A 16,159-nucleotide genomic window follows, 5' to 3' on the forward strand; every position below is an offset into this window, starting at 1 on the left:
CTAACTTTATCCAAATTCTCCACCACCCTTCTAAATCTCCTCTTTCTATAACACTTTTACTTTTCATCATATATCAAAGTCTTCTATAATATTAGATATTATGTCAATGTTTTTATTTTTCTTAAAAGCTTTCCATTATCTTTTTCGAAAATATTAATATATCTGTCCTTATAAAAGTAGAGATGTACTCACAAGTTAGGTAGATTTATACATCTTTTCTCTTATATATCTTTAGGTCTTGTTCTTTTGAGTGGATTTGAAGAGATTCGAAGATAAATTTTTTTGTCGTTTATTTGAATGAATTTGGAAATAAAATTTGTAAGAATTAGTATAAAATTGTATTGACGTGACAAATTAAAAAAATTTATTTCCAAATTCACTCAAATAAACGACAAAAAAATTTATCTTTAAATCCCCTCAAATCCACTCAAAAGAACAAGGTCTTAAAGACATCATGTCTCTTAAGTTAGGAAGACATAAATGAAACAATTAATTAATACTATCTACAAGTCTATCACCTCTGATTAAGGTTTTTCATGTTTTATTGATATGTTTTTCTTGAGAGGACATTTAAAATTTAGTGTATTGAATTTATGAGTCTGTTTTGATGTATTTGTAGTTTTCACACAATTGAACACAATACTTCTTGTTATCAAATCATTCCTCTGTATTTGGCTACAGAGAATATATACACAACACGTTGTGCTATACAAAGCGTATTGTTCGATGAACATTGATGTGCCAAGACTTTAGTGTATGAATCCAAATTAGCCAAAAACAAGTTGGGTTTACATTGTTTATTTATTTTTTCTTTTTAACGAAGCCAAAATATCCGATAAAATATAATCTAGACCGTTGTTTTGGGACCAAAATTTTTGAAATTTTATAATTAAAACAAATGGCAGGCCAGTTAGCACTATACACAGTAATTGTATTATTCCTGGAACAAACTTTAAATTAAATTAGCGTTCGCTTTCATTCTCTGAGAATAAAATCCAACGTAGGCATCTCCACAATGGCTGATGCCATGCCATCTTAATCCAATTATAAATACACGTTCTGCATGGCGTTTGGTTACAGCAAGACACCTTGGGATTTCGATATATTCTAAGTTTTTGAATTAGCATGATGTCGAAATCCTTATGGAAAAGCCTGATAAGCCTTCAACATAAGTGTGTGAAGAAGCAAAAGAGTGAAGTTGATGGAAGTGTGTCAGTGCATGGTGAAGAAAACTCGGTCGTTTTGCCTGTGCAGTGTTGCAACTGTTGCGTAGAAGAAACCAAACAATGCAATTGTGACCATACTCATGTAGCAGAAGACGCAAATGTCCACGCTCAGCGTCATGCTAACTCCAACAGTTCCTTTACTCATGCTGTCATCAACATGGTGGGGATGCTCGTAGGTAAAATTTCCATATATACTGCTTCATTTTCTCATTTTCACTCCGAATATATGTAAATCAAGTTATAAATATTTATTTTTAAGTTAATACAATACATTAAAGTGCTTAATTCTATATACTTTATTTCTTTAAAATGCATCTGAGTTTTTCACACATCTATGATTGAGTTTTCAAATTTTTTAACAGACTTCATTTTCCTTAGCAAGTTTCCTTTGAAGGGTAACCATGCTGCATAAAATAATTATTCTCTTGATTTACTTTTTTCCAACTTCACTAGAAGAATATAATGAAACATATATTCTCAAATACTTTTGGTGGTGCATCCAAGATTTGCAGGATCACCATTTCTGTCTCTAAATCCAACTGGCATGTTGAAAAATGGACATAACAACCAACCAATTAAGAACAAGTTAATGTTTAATGACAAAAGCACAATCAACACTGTAAACTTACCCATCAAGCAATTGATCATTTGCCAACCTATGCTGGTTTAAGTGACAGAATTTGAATTCTTCCTAAAAAAGAACTCAGTATTTTTTAGCAGAAAAGTGACTGCAAAGTTTTTAATATCTTTCAGGTTTGGGGCAACTATCAACTCCATATGCCGTGGTAAGTGGAGGGTGGGTGTCTGCATTCTTGCTTGTAGGACTAGGTGTGATGTGTGCTTACAGTTCTCACATACTTGGAACATGCCTCAGAAAGAATCCAAAGTTAAGAAGCTTTGTGGATATTGGGAAACATGCGTTTGGATCAAAAGGAAGGTTGGTGGCTGCAACAATCATCTACATGGAAATCTTCATGTCCCTTGTTTCCTACACCATCTCATTACATGATAATTTGATCACAGTCTTTCTGGGGACAAATCTCAAGCACCACTTCCCTAAATTCTCTTCATCTCAGTTCCTAACAGTGGTGGCAGTTCTCATTGCCCTCCCTAGTTTGTGGATCAGAGACCTCTCTTCCATATCTTTCCTTTCAACACTTGGCATTCTCATGTCTCTCCTCATTTTTCTCTGTGTAGCTGCCACTGCACTTTTAGGACATGTCCGAAACAATCATGCCATACCTGTCCTCCAACTCCATAATATTCCATCAGTATCTGGCCTTTACGTCTTTGGCTATGGAGGACACATTGTTTTCCCCGAATTATACACATCCATGAAAGACCCTTCAAAATTTACCAAGGTAGCTAAACACATGAAAGTTTATATATTTATTTGCTTGAGCAGAACTTTAAGTTTTGATCATGTATATGATGTTTTGTTTGAAAATTTCATCAGGTTTCTATTGTGAGCTTCGCACTGGTTACAGCAATTTACACGACACTGGGGTTCATGGGTGCGAGGATGTTTGGTAAGGATGTAAAGTCTCAAATAACTCTGAGCATGCCAGCAGAGAGCATTGTGACAAAGGTTGCTCTGTGGGCAACCGTGGTGGCACCAATGACCAAATACGCGCTTGAATTCACACCATTGACAATTCAACTAGAACATGCTCTTCCAAGCACCATGAGTGGCAGAAACAAGATGATTATTAGGGGTTGCGTGGGTTCATTTTCACTTTTGGTCATACTAACCCTTGCTCTGTCGGTTCCATATTTTGAACATGTACTAAGTCTCACTGGTTCCCTTGTCAGTGTTGCCGTTTGTTTGATTCTGCCATGTTCTTTCTACTTGAAGACATGTTGGGGTCAAATATCAAACCTTGTCTTGCTCCTTAACCTCTTTCTCATCACATTTGGCTTTCTTCTTGCTCTCATGGGCACCATTTCCTCCTCAAAGTTGCTACTCAAAAGTTTTCAATTGCATCACTCAAGTTAATTGGAGTGATTACTATATACATATATATGTACTGATAGGCCAGTCTATGGTTGCGATTTCTTGCTTAATGAAAAATAGTTAATGATATCAATTGTGTTATAGTTAAAATTGCATAATAGTGGAACTACCTTATAAAAAGGTATCCAAACATAGGTTGACATAATTAATATATACAAACTTGTAAAGATTACGAAAATTATGCTGATAATATGAAAGGCTTGTAAAAATTATAGGTAAAATGAGTGTGTTTTACTTATAATTTGAACCTATATGTTTTCTTTGATGTCTTAGTTTGTCTTTACCTTCTATTATAATAATCTCAAGAATCGAACTCATTGCACCGTACTTATTACACTATTTTATCTTATTTTTAAAGCAAAACTCTCTCTACCAAATGCTTTAAAGAAATTGAATAAAAAATGTTAATGAATAAAGAAAATTGTAGTTGTGTCATGTTGATTGAAAAATGATAATAAATAAAAAATTATTATGAAGTTTGGAACAGTTCTGAAAAGAAATGGATGTGATCGTGTGTTATTATGAGATGCTTATAAAATGTCGGCGCATATTAATCTGAAATGATTGAAGTCATTCCGGTAACATGCTTCCCAACTTTTGAGCATTATAATATCAAATACTTTTTAAAATCATTTTTAACTAATTAACATTTAAATAGTTGTAAATTTATTTTACTGAGGATTGCCAACTAAAACAACAAATTTCGTTCAAGATAAGAAAAATATCTCAAATCCCCCCTCTTCATACCTAATCCCATTTCTGATAAATCTTTCAAAATTTATCATAATTTTATTATTTTTATATTTCAATAAAGTTTTATTTATTTATTTATTTATATTTGTAAAGAAAATGTATATATCACAGAATTCAACTCTTGACATGTTTGGGTGCCTTGCCCTGAAATAGTACCGTAGTTAGTTGTTGAATCCTTATCTTTAATTATTTTAAAGAGTCAATAATTTGAAAATAGTACTGTACTTTTTTTCCATCTCTGTCCTTTTTAGTCATTTTAAATAACTATATAACATTTTAGGAAATAGCCAAAATACGACCAAACTAGGGTAGTAGTTCTAACCATCATGGAATGGAAACAAGTTAAAGCAAAGTTGTCCATCTTGAGTTTTTATTCTTAAAATTGCTTTTACTCAAAAATAACATGAAATAAACTGAAGAAAATCTGAGAACTAACACGTTCGTTAAAACAATTATTAAAACAGTGGTGGATGCAGCATTATGATGTTCTGAATATCCCTCTTCCTATGTTAAAAAGACAGGCCAGTATTTAATTCTGTTTATATTTCTATTAAATAATAATTAGTAATGATACTGAGTTATCAGTCACACTTCTATTAATTCGGGATATTTTTCAACGATTGATTGCATTTCAAAACATTTAACATTTTTAGGGGAAAAATAATTTGAGAACAAGGTTATATTTCAAAGTTTCAACCAAGGTGACGTTGAATACTGATTTTAATGTTTCTCTTCGGTATATTGGAGGTAGTGGTGACAGTGGAACTCATTCGTCAAGCGGTTATGATGATTCATCAACCGGAAGTCCAAATGCACCATTATATGGTTTTTCACTCTCTCTTGCTTGGATTGCAGGTATTGTTGCAGTTATTGATCTCTTTATTGTCGCAGTGATTGTGCTTGTCTTTTGCATGTGTTATACCAAAATTAGCATTGAACATTGGAAAAAGGTTTAGAATTTAGAAAACGAAAAGAAAGTTGTTTCGAAAATTCAGGGTCAAATTGTTACCATGTCAATTGAATTTCTTCTCAAGTAACGCAAAGTTTAAGTGAAAAAACATTTTGGGTATGGGAGGATTTGAAGTGGTTTACATAGGAGAATTGAATGATGGAACTAAAATTGTTCTAAAGAGAATGAAACGTGGTTCTGGTAGAATGGGAAGTCAGAGAATGAATGAATTCGAAACAGAAATTGCAGTTCTAACCTATGCCTCACTTTACTCTGTAATTTTTGCCTCCAATTCATTCTCTTACTTCCTCTTCTACAAGAACCACATTTCATCCTATTCACAACAATTTTAGTTCCATCATCAAACTCCTCTTTTTATAAACCATTCCAAATCCACTTTATCCAAAATGTTTTCAACACTGAAATTTTTAGTTACTTGTCGAGGAAATTGAATTAACACGGTAACACGTTGACCCTAAATTCTCGGAATAACTTTCTTATCGTTTTCTAAATTCTTAACCTTTTCTAATGTCCAATGCAGTTTGTGGTATGACACACGCAAAAACAAGCACAAGCATAACGACTACATAAATAACCGCAATCCAAGCAGGATAGAGTGAAAAACCACCCGATGGTGCATTTGGATTTCTGGTTGGTGCATCACCAGAACCGCTTGACGAAGTTGTTCCACTGTCACCACCAAGGTATTTGATATTCAGAGATATTGACCAAATATTCCGAAACACGAGTTCGGGTTATCGTGTAAGGTGCTTGCTTCCACGATCCATTTGTATTAGGTGTGGCTTCAAACGAACTTTTTCACGGGTCCCATTCCGGATTTATCAAATTGCACCATTTTGTTCGATCTGCAGCTGAATGACAACGAGTTAAACAGTAAGTTTCCATCTTCTCTCACATCCCTTTCTAGCTTGCGGAACATCTCTTTAGACGACAATTTTCTTCAGGGTCACGTTCCTTTGTTTGGAATGAGTGTGAAGGTCACTTTTGATTCGAATAATTTTTGTAGGAGCGACTCTGGACCCTGTGATTCTCGCGTCACCACTTTACTTGATATTGCTAAACATTTCGGCCATCCCTTTCAGTTTGCAAGTTTCTGGTTTCGTAATGATCCTTGTGAAAATTGGAACTTCATTATGTGTTCTAAGGGAAAGATTGTTACTGTGAATTTGGCTCGTGAGAATTTGACGGGAATGATTTCACCTACATTTGCCAATTAACATATTTGAGAAACTTGTATCTCAATCAAAATCATTTGAGGGATCAATACGAGGAGGCTTGACTAATTTGGCTTAGTTTGAGGTTTTGAATGCTTTTAAGAACAATTTATTTGATGATATTCCAAAGTTTCCAACCAAGATGATGTTGAAGATTGATTTTCATATTAAAATCAGTGTTCAATATCATCGTGGTTAAAAATTTTAAAATATCACCAAATAGATTGTTCTTTAAAACGTGAATAACCTCCTACTAAGCCAAATTAGTCAAGCCTCGTGCTACTTATCTCTCAAATGATTTTCATTGAGATACATGTTTCTCAAATATGTTAAATTGGCAATAGGTGAAATTATTCCCGTCAAATTCACAGGTGCCAAATGCACAGCTTCCCTTAAAACACACAATGAAATTCCAATCCTCACTAGGATCACTACAAAACCAATAACTCGCAAACTGAAAAGAATATGTTTAACAATATCAAGAAAGTGGTGATGCGATAATCGCTGGGTCTAGAGTCCCTTTTACAAAAATCATTCAAATCAAAAGTGACCTTCACACTCATTCCAAACGAACGGGACCCTGAAGAAAATTGTGGTCTAGTCTAAAGAGATGTTATGCAAACTACAAAGGGATATGAGAGAAGATGGAAACTTACTGTTTAACTCATCCGGAATAAGATCCGTGAAAAAGTTCATTGAAGCCACACTTTAGACAAATGGGTCATGCCCGAACTTGTGTTTGGAAATATTGGACCATGTGAATATCAGATACATTATGTTTCTGATTTTGGAGCGAGATATTCTGAATCCCAGAAACCGCGAAGGTCTTTGGCAAACTCACAGTGAGGTTGTTGTAAGAGAGACGGAGCTCCTGCAAACTCACAAGGGAGTCAAACACATCAGGCAAGGTACCATTGAGGTTCCGAGATCGAGTTTGACGAGGTTGGAGGACTGAGTCAACCCGGTGGGAATCGCCGATGGAGCGAGGTTGAAGCAGTCTGCCACGCTGAGGCTCTGTAAGCCAGTGAAACCCTGGAAGCAACCGTCGGGAATGGAGGTGAAGTTGTTGCCCCCGAGGAACACGATTTCCAGCATGGAGAGGTTGGCAAGGGAAGGCAACGCGCCGGAGAGCGCGTTGCCCTGGAGAGAGAGAGAGGTGAGTTGGGAGAGGGAGTTGAGATCCGGAGGTAGCGTTCCGCTGAGCGACTGTGAAGCGATGTTGATTGAGGTGAGGCGGTTGGTGGTGCACCTGACGCCCTTCCACTGACAGAAGCCGGTCCCCGACCACCCCGACGGCGTGGGACTCAAGGCTTTGGCGAGCTGGTCCCCATTTGTAGAAGAAGTTAGGTATTGTGTTAGCATTATCATTACCCACATAGTGAGTGGAGATGTTAGGTTTAGTTTTTTTATTATAAATATGTATGTGTTCTCTTGTAAGATATGTGGCACACTTGTAGTGTGTGCACCGTGGTGGAATGCAAAGAAAGGGAGAAGCCTCACCGTTTTGTGAGAAAAAGGAGAGGAGTGTGTAGCAAAGTCATGGTGTTTTGTGAGAGAAAAAATAGGAAGGTGTGTGCAGCAAAGAAGAGTGAAAATAGGAGAGCTTGTGTGTGCTGTATACAACACCTTGAGAAACCAGAGAAAGAGTGGGGTTGCTGCATGTATTATTGAATCAAAGAGAGAGAATGGGTTGTACTTTGTGAGTTATATGTTATGTAAGTTTGAGAGATTAAAGTGTTGTCTTTGTGTGTTTTGGAAAGTTGTCCAGAAAATTTCTTAATGAAGTATATTTCCCAGATACTACAAATGATATCAGAGAATATTTCTATATTTTTACACACAGCTGCTCAATTAAATAGGGTGTATAGGATAATTACCAATACCAAGGCTTCCTTTGTTGACGCATTGGCCTCGGGCGCTCCATAGTTACATTTCTGATACCTCTCTAGCGTTTTCAGCATGCTGCACGTTCACACCAACATTCAGAAAATTATTCTATTTCCACAACTACAAAGAACATGTAGACACACTAAGAAGTACTTATGCATCCCAAAAATGTATATATATATATATATATATATATATATATATATATATATATATATATATATATATATATATATAGCCCTTCGTGTGCATCTTGTAATGAGAAGCCAATATATAATCTAGAAAGAAAATCTTGGTTTGTCAAACAAACCAGGCATATTGAAACAGATATAACTGATTGAAAGTCATATCAAACAGTTTATGCTTATTATAATGTAGAAGGAGATTATGTAGACAAATTATTGACCAAAGAAACAAATTCAAATTATTAGAAATATGTATATATATGTAGCTTCACCATTTCATCAACATAACATCATTTGTAGTTTCTAGTCTACATCAAATCCCAACAACAACCTTTTTGTCTGCTAGTAACCAGAAACAACCACGCATCAGAATTTAATGAAGAGGAAATTGATACCTAATGTTGGCTCACACTCCAATGGTTGAAAGAGAGCATCGCCTTGGTGTTGACCTGGATGACGTTCATACCCCATTTCTTCACCACTGGGATTCAGTTGAAATTGATTTATTTGATATCCTTCCAACTGCCAAAAACAGCATAAGTCACTCAAAAAGCATCTGTTTAGTTCAGGACACCTTTGTACATTCAAATTTTATCGTTAAATCACATCATAGAACACTGTATATGAACTTGAGTGTTGAAATGTTTGTTACCCTTTGTCTGAGAGCTGTGTTTGCCTCACCTAGCAAGTGTTCCTTCACATGTGACATAATTGAACTGGTTAATTAGCAAGGGAATCACTGGGAAGAATGACAATTAAACATTGAAAAAGGAATTGAGAATTGTTATCATACCTTGCGCTGACTATCAGAAAGCTGAGATCCAGCATGAATTGGGTCTGTAGAATAGCAGTTACCTAATTAAGGGAAGATATACGAAGTCATACATAATGATTCATGAATCTATATAGATCGGTTTGGGGGTACGTGGGTAACTATGCCCTAAGTACTTCAATGGAGAAGGAAGTAAATGCCCATCTCTCTCTCTCTCTCTCTCTCTCTCTCTCTCTCTCTCTCTCTGTCTCTCTCTCTCTAACTCTCTCAACTTCTCTTTCTCACATCCCCTCATATAAAATCTGTATCACATGTATGTATGAATCACCCCATTCTAGATATCCATCTCTTGAGGCACTGTGAGGTTTTCCGTTCTGTGAGCCTGGAGCAGCATGCAGGTCCACAATTACCTTAATTTCATACTTTCTGCAATGACATTGAAGAGTGACATTCATTGAGATAAAGTGGTTTTTCAATTTTACATGGTAACAAAAATTGACAGGGCACTATCCCTTAAATGGTCTTTACTTTGGCCATGTGAAGGCATTATCTAGCATTTCCAAGGATCCCCCAACAAACCGCTTTGGTGGTGTTTTGGGTCTTCAGCTATCCAACACCCCACGGGAATTCAGACACCATTTAAGCCATTTTCTGTATGTGCATGTCCCGCATAGCTTTATCATTGATAAATTCAAATTTGATCTAAAGTTCTCTTTAAAGCTCATGTTTACGTGCATGATTTTGATAGCTTTGTCTGGATCATGATTGGCCATTGAAACCAAGAGAAAGATGGTTATTCGATATCACAACACTGCCACGTGTCCAAAGATGAACTGACCTTAAAGATCCTCAACCTCGTAGTTGTAGGGTAGTTCGTATATTACATCATAAATTTACCCAACTACCCCTATTCCTCCATAGATCTACGACGCTTTTCTCAATTCAAATTAACTTCCTTCGTTTTATTAATAAACAAATTAAAACTGTAATTATATGTCTTTTTATGATTTCTACTATTTTATAAAGACTCGGAAATTTAATTAAATTTTAATTAGTAACAAAAATAATTAAAAACCGCTTTGATTTTTTTAGTTATGAATAAGTTCTATTATATAATTTGTTTACATGAAAATCCTCCGTTGTATATTGTTTTTCTTTAATATTAATTACGGTAAAAGTATTATTATAGAAGGACAACTTTTAATTACTGCGTGTTAAGTATGTTTAGGTCAAAGTTCTTTGAGAGTGCATGTTTCCTTTTTACTGATAAAAAAGTTGGGAATCCTCTGGTTCTAAATTTATGATAATTCACAGACTTAAACAAAAATTTATAATAATAAAAAGTGATAACTAAAAATGGAAAAGAAAAGATATTTCTACGGAAGACATTTAATATGTTTGATTAAAGTTCAAACCATCCCAAAACAAAAACTATAGCAGATATGATATTTATTTAACTCATCAGATAGTCTTTTTGTTTAATTAACTAAAGATTTTTTAAATTTTTTTAAACTCTTCATAAGTTCATCATATACTTACCAGCTACTCTAAATACTTGAGAAAAAATAAATAGAAAATTATATATTAAAAAATTGTAACATACTTTTGGAAATAAAAACAATTAATTTGAGATCTATTAATTGTGATTTAAAATTAAAAATTGTAATGTGAAAATAAGAAAAAACCAACATGAGTGATTATTTATCGATAGCTGAGATAGTGATGTATTTTTGTGAATTGAGATTGTTTTGGGGTAATTTTAGAATTGTTTTGCTAAATATTGAAGTGTTAGAGAATATTGATTAATGATTAACCATGGTCCAATTTGCTTGTAAAGACAGGAAAAGAAGCTTGATTTGGAAAGTGGTGTTAAAGTTTCCGCGTTATCCTTTTTCGCTGCTTCAAATTCAAAATTTAAGAAGGGAAAATGCTTCTTTAACAACATATTTTTGACAATAATTTGATAACGACACGTGTTGCACTATCTATTAAATTTTGTTTAAAAGATTCATTTTGTCTTGGAGGGCGTCTTTGGAATAATCTTCAGAAACCTTTTGACACTTTTCAATTTCTGAAACCCTGACCCTGCGAAACTCTCTCTTTGCCCCTTTTCGAAACTCTCTCTTCTCCTTCGCCGAGAGATCTTCAAAACTCTCTCTCCGCCATTGAAGTGGTTCTCTGTCCACCGTTGTTTGTTCGTCGTTTGGGCCCACCGTTGTCTTTGGAGGAAGTCGTTTCTCTCTCTGTGCCATTGAAGTGCTTTCTATGCGCCATTTCTCCAAAGCTTTGTCATGTTTTTTTCCTTGGAAGAGGGAGTTCCCTCATCATTCAATTGGGTTCTTTATTCCAATAGTTCATATGGATGAGTGAGTTTCATGGTGGGCGGTGTTTATTGCACCAATGAACACGTTAGGCCATTGAATTCTTGAAAAAAAAAGGTCGTTTATGTGCTTTCATATAAGCTAGATGAGATCCATCACATTTTTGCCATATATTCAATGGCCTAATGTGTTCATTGGTGCAGGGAACACATCCAATCACATGGAACTCAATCACCTATTCACAAGAAATGCAAAAAGTCACAAACAAGACCAATAGCCACCATGGGGAGTAGGATTCGTCTAGCTGGGGAGTACAGTTGAAGTTTCTGTACAAATGACCCTTTTTCCTCTGGTAATCGATTACAAGACCCCTGTAATCGATTACCAGAAGGGGATTTTTCTAAAAACCATCCAAATTGCGTCTTCGAAATAATGAACTTGTGCTCCTCACTCAAAATTCCATTCAAAGTAGCAATACACTTCTTTTTCAATGAATGACGAACAAACAACTGAAAAAAAAAATTAATATTTGTTGGTACAAATAACCAACAAAAGTCACAACCCAAAAACAAAAACCAGCAAAATGATCAACAAAGGTCAAAAGCAAAAACCCAACCCCAAAATACGAATACGGAAAGACAAAAAGTTCATACCTTGTTAGAAAAACCAATGTCAGCAGACAAACCCATTGCACAAAAAAAGCTCAGAACTTCGACAAAATCGACACCGAACGAGACACTTTTAACAGACCAACCACAAAGATCACTAAATGTATATCGTTGAAATCACAAACTCGAGAGAGAAAGAGAGACTTCGAGGTTAGCGACAACAGAACTTCCTCAACGTCTAGAGAGATTGCTCAACGACCACTTCGAGGCCTTCACCAAATGGAGAGAGAGAAGTTCAAATGAAAACTGAAAACATAAAATGGAGAGAGGAGATAGTGTTTCGGAAGAAGGAGAGAGTGCTGAAAGGAAGGAGGGTGGTTTCGAAATAAGCAAATGTCCAACCCTGACCCTTTAAGAGACCATTTTTGGCAATGTTAGAATCATCTGAAAATGACATAACATTGGCGTATTACGCAATTACCGTTTCCAGAATTTTTGTGGAAGAATTCGTAGTGAATAATCAAGTCTTAGTTCTGAAACCCAAGTGGAATATACCACCAAATAGCATGGGAAAAAGAAAAGTCTGCAAGTGAAATGTGCACACCACCAAATAGCCAGCTAATATACCACAACTTTTCCAGTTATGAAACCACTATCCTTGATCTTTGCTTCTACTATAAATTGAGGTGCAAGATGTGAACGAAATATGATCTGAAGAGAGAGTTGAAAGTTGAAGGGTGAATGCAACGTGGGCAATGGTGCATAAAGATGTGAGATACCTTTCCATTCCAAATTTGGCATTGCCATTTAAACATGTCACATCTCATTGGACCGTAACCTGTTGCAGAGTCTAAGATGAAGCAGCTATGTTGCCATTTAAGTGTTTGTATTCTTAAAAGTGCTTTTACACAAAAATAACATGAAATAAACGGAAGAAAATCTGACAATTAACACTTTCGTTAAAACAATTATTAAAACACAGTGGTGGATGCAGTATTATGATCTGAATATCCCTCTCCTTATGTTAAAAAGGCAGGCCAGTATTTAATTCTGTTTATATTTCTATTAAATAATAATTAGTAATGATACTGAGTTCTCAGTCACACGTTTATTAATTCGGGATATTTTTCAATATGATTGATTGCAATTTGAGAACATTTAACATTTTTAGGGAAACAAATATTGAAGGAGCAGTTTATTATGCACTGCTAGTTTTACAGGTTTTGTTATTGATGTGCAAGGTCATTATCAATTTTTCAATTCATTTCTTTTATATCCTTTTATTTTATTTTATTTTTCTTTGATTTCTTCATCTGCGTCTATAGATAAACAGTAGATTTTACATAAAAGGGACAGGATGTGTTGTGCCTACCAATGAAGGTTGAAACTAGCAGCCTGCATAAGCGGGTGTGCAAAGTAAGCTCCTAAGGTAAGTGCAGTAATTGTCAAGTATGGCAGTCGAAGAAACTCCTTGTAGAAATCTTGAGGTAACTTTTGTCTGCCATCAAGAATTGCTGCAAAAGGGACAACACTTGTTCGACTCTTAACTAATTCAAAATCCTCCCCAAATTTTGTAGCCAGTCGTCTGTCTCCATTCCAGACACCGAACAGATGGTGAGCAATTAAGCCAAATGAGGCGGCAACGGCCACAGAATTTCCAATCCAAATCGTATGAGCAAGACACCAGATAACCTGCCCAACCATCTGAAGAGCAAACGTCAAGTGCAAGAAATGCATCTGAAGTAAAAGTAAATTGGGCAAGGGTTTACATTGCGCAAGACAGAATTAAGAGGGTGTTTTCAGAAGATATCAACTAGATTAGCTTATGCAGAAAGAGAAAAAAAAATAGAAAAAAAAAGAGATGCAATACCAAAGAAAGAAGAAAGATTTGAATCAGAAAAAGTTTATTTATTGGCTCAAATTATGAAGATCACAAAAATCATGAACGTGCATAATTTATCAGTGTAAACGGTATTAGATGTATACCTGTGGATGCCTGGTTATTCTTATGATTCCAGTTTCCCATAGATGTAGTTTAGGCTTGTCAACAGCTGCTACCTCTAAAAGATTGAAAGTTGAAGGGTATAGGAAAAAGAAAGAAATGAAATTTGAAATCCACAGAAGTTGATGAAGCCCAGGAGCATCCTGGACCTGCCAGAGTTGAAGTCCATCATATCTGTGATTAATAAAATACACCTGTATCATGACAGAAAATAAGCAAAGTAATTTAGTTTGAATCAACTTCAAGTTTTCTCTTGTTACAAAAATATGCTATAAATCTAAATTAAATAAAAAGAGATGGACATCAGTTATTAGGGGATACAGAGCTGTAACTCACAATAGTACTGACAGCCAAGGGTAGCGATAACCCTGCAAAGAGTACACGGAAAGTTCTTTCTCCAATGAGTTTCTCGCCAGTGTTCCTGAAGCTAGCCAAGCCACTGTGGACACCAGCAAATATGAGAATCAGTATTAGCATTACCACCTGCAGAATACCATGAAAAGAGTTAGTAACCAACCAAGCACTATTGCAGCCTTCAAATGTGTTAACAGATACTATTACATCTTTGAAGTGAGTTAGTTGAATGATACAGACAACTAGACAACCTGTACAACTAAAAGAAAAACAAAGATCTGCATATGAATTGTGGTGCTAAGAGGGTGTGTGGCTACAAAATAAGAACCTTCATAATGATCTCAAGCCATTATGTAAAAAACTGGACTTAGCTCTTTACGGTATACATGGTCGTAGTTCCACTCACCTCTCAGTTCTGCAGGCTCCTAGAGAAAAGGTTGATGGTACTAAGTTGTTTCCCTTTGGCCATGATTAGTCTAGTGATACTGTCAAGTTTGTACTGCAAACTATTTTCACATGTAGAATGAACAGATTATGGGGGAAGTTCATCCCCTCCAACTGACACACTTTACTTTTACTTCTTTTTTCCCAGGCAAGTTGGCGTACTTTTCAACAAACACCTTTCCACTTTTTCTTAAGGATAAACAAAAATTACCAGTGGGTGAAGAGTAAGAGCCAGACTGTATAAACTTAACAAACACTTGTAGGAGAACAAAATAAAATGAACTAAATTTCTGCGACAAGTCAAAATCAATATACCTAGACTTGGGAACAAGGTCAAAGAAGGAACTTCAGAAAAAACTTGAGGAGCACAACTTAATTATAAATTATAGGGAAGTTCGATTCGTTTTCTTCCTTGATTCATTTTACTTCTCCTCAAAGTGCTTGTTAAGGAGGTTTATTCAAACTGGCTCAACGACAAGGGGAAAGATCTACCAAATTCAATCCAATTCCACGACAAGCTATTCATTTGAGCCATGTGTGCACTCCACTCTCAACAATTCAAAGAGAAAAAAAAAACATGGGACTTTGGAGCTTGTTCAGACCCCTTTGAGTGCGGAAAGAGTCGGTCATATACATTAACATCACTTTTATAATTGAAAATGAAAAGTCAACCCACCCTTCCTTTTCATTGATTCTAAACGCATCCATTCGCGCAAACACACCCAAATTTCAAAGAAAACAACAAATTATCCGTCTTTATTTCTAAACACACCAGCGACTGGTAAGTGAGCTACCTCGGCTGTAGGAACAGAACAGAACACAGAATACAAAACAGTGGAAATTGTTGGAAAAAATTAAACGACCGTAACCTCATGAGAATCGGAAAGCGTTGAAACGGCGTCAATGAAAGCTTTGCCGTAGCCAGTTGAATTGTCAATCCATGCGACGTTGAGAACATAGAGAACCACTCCCAGAATGGCCGAGAAATAAATCCACGAAGATATTTTCTGTTCGCCCAATTGAAACACAGCAGAGTCCTCCCCAACGAGCCCTAACTCCGTCTCGTTCTCGCTCTCGCTCTGTTTGATTGAAGTGCGGAGAACGAAGTGGCGACCATAAATCGGCGATTTTGAACGGGAAAGAAGCAAATCGGAATAGCACTGAGAGTTAAAATTTAGGTTTGTTTTGGCGATTGAATTGGAAGAAGAGAGAGGGAAAAAAGATGGACGACGCTGGGCATACTTGGAAAACAGAGAGACTGAAGTAGCCACCACAACAGAGTTTGCCATCTTACTTCTCTTCTTTTCCCCTCTGTTTTCGGAACACCACTTCGATTTCACTCACAGAGATAAATAAGCAAACAAATATAATTCATACTCAATTTAAGTATTTCCACTGTCAAATTTAAA

The 16,159-nt window shown here is 35.8% G+C and overlaps 2 protein-coding genes and 1 long non-coding RNA gene across 4 annotated transcripts; 1 reads left to right on the plus strand and 2 right to left on the minus strand.

The window, feature by feature from the left end:
- Window positions 1-1,100: 1,100 nt before the first annotated feature.
- LOC124829874 (Transmembrane amino acid transporter family protein) lies at window positions 1,101-6,235 on the plus strand. The gene is made up of 3 exons (XM_047303460.2): window positions 1,101-1,402; window positions 1,980-2,587; window positions 2,683-6,235. The coding sequence occupies exons 1-3, from the start codon at window positions 1,126-1,128 to the stop codon at window positions 3,220-3,222; spliced, it is 1,425 nt and encodes a 474-aa protein (XP_047159416.2). The 5' UTR covers window positions 1,101-1,125; the 3' UTR covers window positions 3,223-6,235.
- LOC148198221 (uncharacterized) lies at window positions 1,233-9,432 on the minus strand. 2 transcript variants are annotated; one of them, XR_015786608.1, is made up of 5 exons: window positions 9,043-9,432; window positions 8,902-8,943; window positions 8,645-8,771; window positions 8,055-8,139; window positions 1,233-1,372 (listed from the first exon to the last, which is right to left on the minus strand). It is a non-coding gene; the product is annotated as an uncharacterized LOC148198221 (long non-coding RNA). The 2 variants fall into 2 exon arrangements; XR_015786607.1 differs by lacking the exon at window positions 1,233-1,372 and having other exon boundaries at window positions 6,374-8,139.
- A 3,760-nt stretch (window positions 9,433-13,192) lies between these two features.
- Window positions 13,193-16,107, minus strand: Z-ISO (15-cis-zeta-carotene isomerase). Its single transcript, XM_047317984.2, has 4 exons — window positions 15,620-16,107; window positions 14,289-14,435; window positions 13,937-14,146; window positions 13,193-13,654 (listed from the first exon to the last, which is right to left on the minus strand). Exons 1-4 carry the CDS (start codon window positions 16,037-16,039, stop codon window positions 13,319-13,321), a joined length of 1,113 nt encoding a protein of 370 aa, XP_047173940.2. The 5' UTR covers window positions 16,040-16,107; the 3' UTR covers window positions 13,193-13,318.
- Between the last annotated feature and the right edge of the window lie 52 nt (window positions 16,108-16,159).

Source organism: Vigna umbellata, chromosome 5, assembly GCF_029865625.1.
Source record: "Vigna umbellata cultivar VRB3 chromosome 5, Vumbellata_1.0, whole genome shotgun sequence".
NCBI lineage: Eukaryota > Viridiplantae > Streptophyta > Magnoliopsida > Fabales > Fabaceae > Vigna > Vigna umbellata.